The sequence below is a fragment of the Chiloscyllium punctatum genome, chromosome 39 (genome assembly GCF_047496795.1).
Source record: "Chiloscyllium punctatum isolate Juve2018m chromosome 39, sChiPun1.3, whole genome shotgun sequence".
NCBI lineage: Eukaryota > Metazoa > Chordata > Chondrichthyes > Orectolobiformes > Hemiscylliidae > Chiloscyllium > Chiloscyllium punctatum.
The window spans coordinates 69,322,647-69,335,004 of NC_092777.1; the positions used below are offsets into that span (position 1 = coordinate 69,322,647).

Consider the following 12,358-nt stretch of genomic DNA (forward strand, 5'->3'; position numbering starts at 1 on the left):
GAGACAGTGCTCCCACTCTGTCAATCTCACAGTGACTTTTCTCCTCACTCACTCTTTCTAGCTTGCTTGCCCTCAGGAGGGTTAGCTGTTTGAAGTAATTTGCACACATTTGCAGATGGTGGCTCCAATGGATCCAAAGGGGAACCTAGAGAATGTAAAGGAAACATTAGAATCATATGACAGACATTACCATCACTGTATCATCCACTATCACCATTCGGGGCTTTATTACTGACCAGCCCAGAGAAAGACTAGAGTTTAGAGTTTCTGTAACAAGTGACTCCTAGACTCCCCAAAGCCTGTCCACTATCTCCAAGGCACAAGTCAGGAGTGGGATGGAATACACCCCACTTCCCTGGATGGGGGCAGCTCTAACAACATTCAAGAAGGTTGACTCCATCCAGGACAAAGCAGCCAACTTGATTGTTTTTGGATGTGATGCCATTTCACCTTCTCCCCCAGTGACACTCAGTAGCAACAGTGTGTACTACCTACAAGAGGCACTGAAGAATTTTGAAGATCCTTAGACAGCACCTTTCATCCTACAGAAGGCAGCAGATACATGGGAACATCATCCTCTGCAAATTCCTGACCCCTCTACCCCAGCAACACGGGGGAGATGACATGCAGCAGTGTCTCTGCAAGCAGGGGGACACCCATTAGCATCACAGCAAGGGGTAGGAGGACACATCACTACGTTACAGAGAGCAAGTTTGTGTCTGTCACTTACTTTCTTCATTTGGCTGGCCTACAGATGGCTCTTGGTCTGGACTGTTTGATGCTTTAGCCATGGTTTTCTCTGTAAGGTGTGAAGAGAAATTAAACTCTAGAATGGATTGTCACATGCCCTTTGACACCAGCTCCTCCCATCACCCATTTCACCTTCCCTCCTCATAATTGTGTATCTAGTCTCAGCCTTACTCGACGTCACTGGGATTGTGCTCAGGAGCAGGAGACTTGGCTGATTGCTCTCCTCTTTAACCCAGAGATGTCTTGACATTGATCTGAAACCCTGCCAGACTTCATTTCTCTAAGGGGTGCTGGCCAAGTGTTATTATAGCTAGATTATTAATCCAGCAATCCCCCAGTGTAGGGCTGGGTCGAAATCCTGCCACGTGGATACTGCAATTTGAATTCATTACTGTTGTTGATTGTTGGAAAAACCCATCTGGTTTACTAATGTCTTTCAGGGAGGGAAACCCCTCAGGGCAATTAGGGATGGGCAATAAATGCTGGTGCAGCCAGTGACACCTTCAACCTGAGGTGAGGAGTTTCACTGTGCACTCAGAGCTGAGCACACCCTTTACATAAATCACACCCCACCCTGTATAACACAGGAATGCTCCTTCTCTACAACACTAAGAGGTGCAGGGAGACAGTGCTCCCACTCTGTCAATCTCACAGTGACTTTCCTCCTCACTCACTCTTTCTAGCTTGCTTGCCCTCAGGAGGGTTAGCTGTTTGAAGTAATTTGCACACATTTGCAGACAGTGGCTCCAATGGATCCAAAGGGGAATCTAGAGAATGTAAAGGAAACATTAGAATCATATGACAGACATTACCATCACTGTATCATCCACTATCACCATTCGGGGCTTTATTACTGACCAGCCCAGAGAAAGACTTGCTACAAAGAACCAGGGCCTACAGTCTGTGCCATGAGTGACTCCTAACTTCCCAAACTTGGTCCATCATTTACAAGGTACAAGACAGGAATACTCTATCTGCCTGGATGGGCACAGCTCTACACTCAAGAAGCTCACACATCAGGACAAAGCATTCACTTGTTTGGCACCCTGCCCACTACCTTCAGCGATCATTGCCTTTAATACCAATGTTTTGGTAACTCCTTCCCTAACAATACTGGGGATATTCCTCCAACATCTGGACTCCAGAAGTTCAAGGAGACAGCTCACCCTGACCCTATCAAGGGCCATTAAGGGCACACAATAAACCTCGGTCCAGCCATAAGTCACAGCTGTGGAATTTCGTCCATCAAGACTGTTTCTCCACTCAGTGGGATCATGGCTGATTTGATAAATTGCCAGCTCCTCTTTTCTTCTTTTCCTGATCATCTTTTATTCACTTGATTTAAAAAAAACCTAGCTGACTCAGTCCTGAACATACTTAGTGACAGCCTCAACTCACCTTCTGTAACTCCACAGAAATCCTAACATGACTTCCCTGCTTCCCACCTCCTGAAAGAGCTGTAATACATTTCTCAGGCATGATTTCCCCTTCAGACAGTCATGTTGACTCTGTTTGATCATATTACGTATCCCTAAATGCTCTGCTATTCCATCCTTTATACCAGACGCTAACATACACCCAGTAACAAATGTTAAGCTAACTGGCTTTTAGTTAACTGCTTGTAGTCTCCTACCCTTTCTGAATAAGGTATTGGACTGGGACTCTTGTACTCCTCTGACTTTTCCAGAATGTAAGGATTCTTGGAAGATTACCACCAGTGCATTCACTCCCTCTATAACTATTTCCTTGAATATTCTAGCTTGCATCCCATCAGGTCCAGGTGATGGTCAGCCTTTAGCTGCATTACTTCCCCTAGTGCTTTTCTCTCTTGTGATAGTTGGCCTACATTGCAGCCCTACCCAATTTAAGTATTCAATATTTTGGAGTGCAATTAGTGTTATCCACCATGAAGACTGATGCAAATTATTTCAATTCCTCTGCAATGTCCTGCTTTCCCCACCCTTGTTCTCAAAAGGACCTGTGTTCACTTTGGCCTCCCTGTTCCTTTTTACATACTTGAAGCACTTGCTGTCCATTTTTATAGTACTTTCTAGATTAACCCTCCAGTTAACCAGATTAACCCTCCAGTTAACCGCCTCTTAATTTTATTAGCTTTTAAAACATTTTCATTCCTCTCAGTTACCACAAAAATTTGGCACATTATATGCTTTTCTTCCAATTTACTGCTATCCTTAATTTTCTTGATTGACCATGATCAGTTCACTTTCTTTCTAAAGTCCTTCTTCTTCATGAGGATTATTTCTTCAGTGTGTAGAAATAATTTCCTGGGAAACTCCTTTCCCAGCCCACTGAGCCTGACGCACTCAGAAGTTTAGTACAGTTGTTTCTGACCCAAGTTTCTCACCCTCAAAGTGAATGCCAAATTCTCAGATTAGAATTACTGTTCAAGGGGATCTTTTACAATCCGATCAATTATTAAATGTGCCCCCTTACAAACTACCACCCCCAAAATATGCTGATCCCTGGTTGGAACCACAAGATATTGCTCCAGGAAACTGTCCCAAATACACACAATTAACTCTTCTCATCACTACCTTAGCCAAACTGATTTTCTCAAACATCATAGCATAGAATTACTTTACAGCGAGAGGTGCAAGGGTACATTGCAATCTTACAGAGAGGGGATTAGGGTTTATCAGAATCTTAGAGAGGGAGGTGGGTTATATCACAGTATTAGAATGTGGTGCCTGTTCCTTTTCTCCCCTAGCTGGTCTGCAGCTGGCCCTTAGTCTGGGTTGTTTGATGCTTTGCCTTGGTTTATTGACTTTGGCGGGATGTTACTCACACCCCTCTACACATTAACAGCACAGAGTTGGAATGAGTGGAGTGTGTCAAGCTCCTGGGAGTGGTCATCCACAACAAGCTTTCTTAGACTCTTCATGTGGACGCACTGGATACAAAGGCCCAACAATGGGCGGGATGGCGGCACAGTGTCACAGTGGTTAGCACTGGTGCCTCACAGCGCCAGAGATCCGGGTTCAATTCCCGCTTCAGGCGACTGACTGTGTGGAGTTTGCACATTCTCCCCGTGTCTGCGTGGGGTTCCTCCGGCTGCTCCGGTTTCCTCCCACAGTCCAAAGATGTGCAGGTCAGGTGAATTGGCCATGCTAAATTGCCCGTAGTGTTAGGTAAGGGGTAGATGTAGGGTATGGGTGGGTTGCGCTTCAGCGGGTCGGTGTGGACTTGTTGGGCCGAAGGGCATGTTTCCACACTGTAAGTAATCTAATCTAATCTAATGTCTCTTCTTCCTCAGGCAGCTGAGAAAATTTGCCATGGCAGCGAATACCCTTGCCAACTTTTGTAGGTGCGTCATTGAGAGCATTCTGTCTGGATGGATCACTACCTGGTATGGCAACTGTACCACTCAAGATCAGAGACGGTTACAGAGTGTGGTGAACTCAGCGTGGACACTTACAAAGGCTAACCTCCCATCTATAGAATCCATCTCCCAGGCCCGCTGTCAAGGAAAGGCCGCCAGCATTCTCAAAGATCCATCCTACCCTGGCAATGCTTTTCTACAACCTCTACCATCGAGGAGAAGGTACAGAAGTCTGAACATGCACGCGCACACACGCTGGTTTCAGAACAGTTTCTATCCTACTGTTGTTAGAATACGGAATGGACTCTCACACTCTTAGCATTCACCTGTACCTGTGTTTTTGTTTTTGCTGCTGTTTACCTATTATTTACTTACCTATGCTACTCAACTCTGATCTGCCTGTATTGCTCACAATACAAAGCTGTTCACAGTGCCTCAGTACATGTGACAATAAATTCAATTTTCTCTGAGATGTGGAGAAATTAAACTCTGGAATGGATTGTCTCAGACTCTGTTACACCAGAATTTACAGATAATACCAATAGGGTAACTGCATCCCCTTTGAAAGGGGAGGAATTATAGAACCATAGAATCCAGTATAGAAATAGGCCAATCAGTCCATTGAATCCATATTGAACCTCAGACAAGCATCCCATCCAAACGGAGAACCAATACTATCCTCATCGCCCCAAATTTACTATGTCTAATCCACCTAGCCCTGATCTCTCTCGCTCACCCTATTCACCTTCCCCCTCCTCCTCTTAAATGCATATCTAGTCTCAGTCTTATTCAATGTCACTGGGACAGTGATTAGGTGCAGGAGGCCTGACTGAATTCCACACGCTCTCTAACCCAGAGATGTCTAGACATTGATCTGGCAGGGCTCCATACTGTCCAGGAATGAGCAGGTTAGAGTGGATTCGCCATGGGAAATGTGGAGTTACGGGGACAGTGTCAGGGTGGGTCTAAAATGTGGAGTTACGGGGACAGTGTCAGGATGGGTCTAAAATGTGGAGTTACGGGGACAGTGTCAGGGTGGGTCTAAAATGTGGAGTTACGGGGACAGTGTCAGGGTGGGTCTAAAATGTGGAGTTACGGGGACAGTGTCGGGGTGGGTCTAAAATGTGGAGTTACGGGGACAGTGTCAGGGTGGGTCTAAAATGTGGAGTTACGGGGACAGTGTCAGGGTGGGTCTAAAATGTGGAGTTACGGGGACAGTGTCGGGGTGGGTCTAAAATGTGGAGTTACGGGGACAGTGTCGGGATGGGTCTAGGTAGGAAGGTCTTTAGAAGGTCAATGGACTGAATTGCCTCTTTCTACACTGTAGGGATTCTATGACTCTTCAATTTCCCCATTCTAAGGGGGTTTTGGGGGGCTCTGGCCCCATCAGTATTATCGCCAGACTATTAAGCTGGAGACTAACTAATATTGTGTGTATAGCTGTGTATTCCAGTGAGGGTTGTAGTAAATATCACTTACTTGTGTCCATCCTCTGGTCTGGATTGGCCAATGCTTTAAGCTTTGTTTTCTCTGTGGTGTAAGAAGACAAAGTATTAATATTGCCCAAAACGTTGACATACTATGGGGGCTTTCTATCTTCAACAGGCCTACAGCACAAGCAACAATTCAACATGTCCACACCTGTCCAAACCAACGACCTAACTATTCCACGGCCTATTGCCAGCACTAGCCCAGCCATGACATCACAAGTGCTTATTTAAATGCTTCTCGAGTGTGCTGAGGGTTTCTGCCTCTACCAACCTTACAGTGAGGACCAGATACCTACCACCCTCTGGGTGAAAAGGTTTGCCCTCATCTCCTCCAAACCACCTTTGCTTTATCTTTGATCCCTCAATTAAAGGGGTCATTTTTCTTCCTGTCTACTCTACCTGTGCCTCAATTTTATACATTTCATCAAGTCCCCTCTTAATTTATTTTGCTCTAAGGAAAACAACTCCCAGACTGTCCATCTCTCTGGCCCAGGGAACATCCTGGTCAATCTCCCTTGCACCATCTCCAGTGATATCACATCAAATTCACGAAAGATCCTTCGACAGGATCTTCCCAACCCATGACTCCTTCTATCTAGAAGAACAAGGGCAGCAAATACACAGACCACCACCTCCTGCAAAGCTCCCCTCCAAGTCACTCATCTGAAGACTACAAGATAAAGGAGCAGAATTAGGCCATTCAGCCCATTAAGTCTTCTCCACCTTTTGATCATGGCTGATGTGTTTTATAACTTCTGCCTTCTTCCTCTAAACTTTGATCTCCTTACTAATCAAAACCTTGACCTGGCCTCCACAGCTTCCTGTTCCAAAAGGAGTCCTAAAGATTCCCCACCCTCTGGCTGAAGAAATCCTTCCTCATCTCAGTTCAAAAGTGTCACCACTTCATGGAGACTCATCACTCCTAACGTTAGAAGATTCTGTGCTCATCACTACCCAGACCTCTCATATTCTGCAAGTTTCAGGTAGATCCTCCCTCATCCTTTTCAACTCTGTGTTCAGACCCGGAGTCCTCAGCCACGTCTCTTATGACGAGCCCATAGTCACTGGGATCATTCTTGTACACCACCTTTGAACCTTCCCCAAGGCCGGTACATCTCTCCTTACATACTGGACCAGACTACTCAATATTCTAAATGCGTTCTGACCAGAGCCTCATACAGTCTCAGCAGTACATTCCTGCTCTTGTAGGTGAAAGTGAGGACTGCAGATGCTGGAGATCACAGACAAGATTAGAGTGGTGCTGGAAAAGCACAGCAGGTCAGGCAGCATCCGAGGAGCAGGAAAATCTATACGTCGGGCTGGAGCCCTTCATCAGGAAATGCTATCCCTGCTCTTGTATTCTATTCTTCTTGATATGATTGCATTTGCCTTCCTAACTGCCCACTGAACCTGCACATTTACCTGAAGAGGATCCTGAACTCTGACTCCTAAATCCCTATGTTTCAGATTTCTGAATCCTTGGCCATTTAGAAACTGGGTCTATGTCTCTATTATTCCTACCAAAGTGCATAACCTCTCACTTTCCCACATTGTATCTTCTTTACCTACTCTTAGCCAGCCCAAATCCTTCTGCAGTCTCCCCACTTGGTCCACACCTACCTGTCCCTCCATCTTTGTGTCAGCTGCAAACTTACCAACAATACCCTCAGTTCTTTCACCCAGATCATTCATGTATAAAATGAATAGTTGTGGTTCCAACAGTGAGCCCTGCAAAGCTCCACTAGTCACCAGTTGCCATCCTGCAAAGACCCCTTTATCCTTTTGCTCTACCTTCTACCAGTCAGCCATTCCTCTATCCATGCCCCCAACACCATGGGCTCTTATCGTATTTAACAGCGTCCTGTGTGGAACCTTGTGGAAGGCTTTTTGGAAATCCAAATAGATCACGTCCACAGGCTCTCCTTTGTCTAACTTGCTTATTACCACCTCAAAGAATTCTAACAGATTTGTCAGACATGAGCTCCCCTTGATGAAGCCGTGCTGCCTCAGCCCTATTTAACCATGCACTTCCCGGTACTCCACGATGTCATTCTTAGAGGTAGTGCAGGGGCCCCCCATGGTCATCTCCCTTTCAAACACACACCGTTTTGGATACTGTTGGGGAAGATGAGGTGCACAAGCGGGGATGAAAAAGAACAGGAGGGTTATTGTGGGAGGGGATTCAATTGTAATGGGGATATGCAGCTACAGAAGACATTGCAGGATGTAAACTGCCTCCCCTGTGCTAGGTCAGGGATGGCAATGAATGGCTGTATGGCATTGTGAAAGGCAACAGAGATCCGTTTATTAGTAATAACATCGGTAGAAAAAGGGATGAAGTCCAGCATGCAGAGGTTAGGGAGCTAGGAAGTAGATTAAAGAAGAGGATCCCAAAGGATTCCTTCTGGTACTATGTACTAGTGAGTACAGAAATAGGTTGGATGAACTTGTGGCGACAGAAATGGTGCAAAATGCAAGGTTTTAGATTTCAGGGAAGTTGAGATGACTTCTGTAGACAGCAGAATCTGTACAACGCATACGGGTTGCAACTGAACTGGAATGGAATCCGCATTCTTGCAGGGCTGATGGGGAACATTTAAATTAACTTGGCAGTGGAGGAGTTACAATACAAAGAGAGAGTTCAGCAGGGGAGGGCTATGGCCAAAATTAGAAGAGACAGCTAGTCAGTCATGGCAGCATAAAAACTATAGCCCAGTTACGGCACAAGGGAGCTTGGCAAAGGTTAGATGGTATTTATTTTAATACTGGTCATCTGATAGTCAAGGTGATGAGTTGAGGGCACACATTAAACCATGGGAATATGAAGTTATTGCTATCACTAAAACATGGTCATGGCGTGGCGGGTGGGTGGGGGGGAAGGAGCAGGAGTTTGGTAGCTCAATAGTCCAGGATATAGGGTCTTCAGGAGAGACAGGGACAGAGGGTAAGGAATAGGGAGTGTCTCAATATTGATCAGGGAATCGATTACAACACAGAAGAGATGACATATTAGAAAGTTCCTCAAATGAAGCCATAGGGGTAGAACTTCAAAACCATCACATTGCTACCGTACCCTAAAAGTTCAGAGAAACACAAGAGCTTTAGGGTGTAGGTTTGCTCACTGAGCTGTAGGTTTGATATCCAGACGTTTTCATTACCTGACTCGGTAACATCATCAGTGGCGACCTCCAAGTGAAGGGAAGCTGTTGTCTCCTGCTTTCTATTTATATCTTTCTCCTGGATGGGGTTCCTGGGGTTTCCTGAACAGGAAATGACATCACCACAAACCCCAGGAACCCCATCCTGGAGAAAGATATAAATAGAAAGCAGGAGACAACAGCTTCCCTTCACTTGGAGGTCGCCACTGATGATGTTACCGAGTCAGGTAATGAAAACGTCTGGATATCAAACCTACAGCTCAGTGAGCAAACCTACAGCCTAAATCTCAACCTGAGCTACAAACCTTCACAAACCTTACAAACACAAGAGCAGATATACAGGCAAAGTTCGGTGAAATAAAACTAAAGGGTAGGGAGAGTGGGTGATTTCAACTTCCCCAGCATTAACTGGAGTAGTCATAGTGTGAAGGGTTTTAGAGGGAACGGAATTCTTAAACTGTACCCAGAAGAGATTTTGCAGCCAGTCTGTAGAAAGCTCGAGAAGAGAGGGGATGAACTGGGATTTCATCTTAGGCAGTGCAGCTGGCCGAGGGTTTGGAGTATCAAAGGGAAGCATTGTGCAGGCAGCGATCGTAACTCCATTAGTTTCCAGACTGTCCTGGGAAAGGACAGGAATGGGCCTGAAATCAAAATTCTCAATTAGGGGGAAGCTGGTTTTAATAAAATCAGATAGGAATTGGCCAGAATGGACTGGCAGCTGATACTTTCAGGTAAATGTGTCAGAAAACTGGGACCCATTTAAGGAGAAAATAGGAAGAGTCCAGGGTCAGCATGTTCCAATAATTAAAAAGGCAGGATCATCAAATCCTGTGAACCCTGGATATTGACGGATACATGGGTTGGAGAAAGACAAAAAGGAAGGCTTCTGGCAGATAACAAGATTCAAAACAGCAGAGGCCCGAGAGAAGTTCAGAATGTGAGAGGGGAAACTTAGACAGGAAATTAGAGGAGCAAAATGGGCGATGAAAGAATAATGGCAGGTAAAATAAAAGGAAGTCCTTTGTTATTTTACAATTAAATTAAGGGGGATATACGATAACTAGGAAACTTAAGGAGCACAGTGGGAATTTGCATATGGAGCCAGAGGATGTAGGGCTCTAAATAAATACTTTGTGTCTGTGTTCACTAGTAAAAGGGATGACATGGGTATTGAAATCAGGGAGAAGGACAGTGATACAATTGAAGAAATTAGTGCAGAGAGGTCTCAGATTTAAAAGTAGATAAATCTCCAGGGCCAGATGAAATGTATCCCAAGCTGTCGAGTGAGGCAAGGGAAGACATAGCAGGGGCACTGGCAATAATACTCAACTCCTCTCTGGCCACAGGGGATGTGCCAGAGAACTGGAAGACAACTAGTGTGGGATTGTTATTCAAGAAGGGAGCAAAGAATAAACCAGGAAACCCATAGGCCAGTCAGTATAACCCCAGTAATAGGGAAACTATTGGAAGCAATTCGGAGGACCAGAATTAAATCTGCATTTGGAGGGGCAGGGCTTAATTATGAAGAGTCTGGTTTTGTTAAGGGAAGGTCATGTCTGGCCAACTCAGAATTTCTCAAAGAGGTGACCAGGTGTGTCGATGAGGGCATTCAACATCGCCTACTTAGACTTTAGCAAGGCTTTCAATAAGGTCCCACATGGGAGACTGATAGCCAAGGTAGAGTCCATAGAATCCAAGGAAATTTGGCAAATGAGATCCAGAATTGGCTGAGTGGTAGAAAGCACAGGGTGATGGCTGATGGTGTGTATGTGACTGAAAATGTGTCCGGTCGGGTTCTACAGGGATCTGTCTTGCTGTTTGTGGTTTATATAACCAATTCAGACTTGAACACTGAAGGGTTGATCAGTAAGAAGACAGTATGAAAAAGTGGTGGGTTGGTAAATAATGAAGAGGTGGATAGCCTTAGAGTACAAGATGATAAAGACAGGCTGATACAATCCAGAAAAGAGTTAACATTTAACAGCAGGACCCTGAACAGCTTTGATGTACAAAGGGATCTTGGGGTTCAAGTCCATAGCTCCCTGAAAGCAGCCACACAAATAGATAGGGTGGTAAGGCAGTGTATGACATGCTTGCCTTTATCAGTCAGGGAATGGAGTACGAGAGTCAGCATGTCACGTTGCAGCTTTTTAACTGCTGTTAGGCATTAGAGTACTGTGTTCAATTCTGGGCACCACATTACAGGAAGGATGTGGAGGCTTTGGAGAATGTGCAGAAGAGGTTTACCAGGATGCTGCCTGGATTAGAGGGTATGAGCTCTAAGGAGAGGCTAGAAAAACTCAGGCTGTTTTCTTTGGAGCAGTGAAGACTGAGGGGAGATTTGATAAAAGTCTATAAAATTATGAGATGCACAGATAGATTCTGACCATCAATCCTTTCACCACCAGAAATTGAAATGTCTAAAACTAGGGGGCATGCATTTTAAGGTGGAGGGGGTTCAAATGAGATGGGAGGGGCACATTTTTTAAATCGTGGAGACAGATACAATAGGAGCATTTCAGGGACTTTTAGATAGGTGCATGAATGTGCAAGGAATGCAGGGATATAGACCAAAGGCAGACAGATGGGATTAGTTTAATTTGGCATCACATTCGGCACAACTGTTCTATGTTCAAATGCACTTGGGAATGACAAGCAAGGTAAGGGATATACATGGGGGGGGGGGGGGTGCGTAGGACCCTGAGAAGAATGAGGACTCAGAGGGACCTTGGTGTGCATATTCCCTGTCCCTGAAAGGAATAGGGCAGGTAGAGACAGTGGTTAAGGAGACATATGATACGTTTGCCTTTATTAGCCAAAGCAGAGAGTTTAGGAGCAGGGAAATAATGTTGGAGCTACATCAACAGTTGGTTAGGCCACAGCTAGATTAATTTGCATAGTTCTGGAATCCACATTGTAGGAGGGATGAGATTCAACTGGAGCAGGGACAGAGCTGATTTGCCGGGATATTGCATGGAATGAGAGCTTCAGTTATGAAAAGAAATTGGCTAAAATGGGAAGCAAAAACAGAAAGTGTTGGAAAACCTCTGCAGATTTGATAATCTTTATTCCTTTACTTTCCTACTTAATACTAGTAAGGACTGTAACGTTAACTTTCCCTTTATTTCTGTATTTCTCTATTTATAATACAAAGTGCTTTCACTACTTCCTTCTGGTCCTCATACTTTCCTGTCTTGCACATGCAGCCCGGGAGTTATGGAGGTCTACAGCACAGAAAAAGCTTCTTCCAACGCCTCAGGTCTGCACTGGGATTCTGCCCAATCTTGCTCAGCAGCATTTTAACATGCCCCTTCCTTGGTCTCCTAATAGCTTCAAGATCCCTGCACACTTGGTATTCTCCAATAGGGCCGCTTGATCTTCTCCCTTTGTATCCACTAAAAGCCCCTTTCTTTTTCCCAAATATTCCAAGATATCCAGAATTCTCGGGGCTTGTTGTTCCTACATTTCACCACTCCCACTTGAACGTTCCCCTGGCCACCCATCAGTGTGGGGTGACAGGAAAAGGGCAGAGAGGTGGGGATGGGAGAGAGATGATCTGATGGGTTAGATGACCTCCTTCATGCAGTAAGCATGCGCTGATACCGCTGTAAGAAAAGACG

The 12,358-nt window shown here is 45.1% G+C and overlaps 1 protein-coding gene across 2 annotated transcripts in view; it reads right to left on the reverse strand.

Annotated features, from left to right (window-relative positions):
• The window catches only part of trim25 (tripartite motif containing 25), a 38,312-nt gene that overhangs the window by 11,834 nt on the left and 14,120 nt on the right, over nt 1–12,358 (reverse strand). The window contains exons 5-8 of one of the 2 annotated variants that reach the window (XM_072559030.1): nt 5,570–5,620; nt 1,425–1,517; nt 731–799; nt 53–145 (exon numbers count right to left, since the gene is read on the reverse strand). In XM_072559030.1, coding sequence (XP_072415131.1) covers nt 53–145; nt 731–799; nt 1,425–1,517; nt 5,570–5,620 — 306 coding nt within the window. The remainder of the gene's footprint in view (nt 1–52; nt 146–730; nt 800–1,424; nt 1,518–5,569; nt 5,621–12,358) is intronic. The other variant, XM_072559031.1, reaches the window with a different exon arrangement.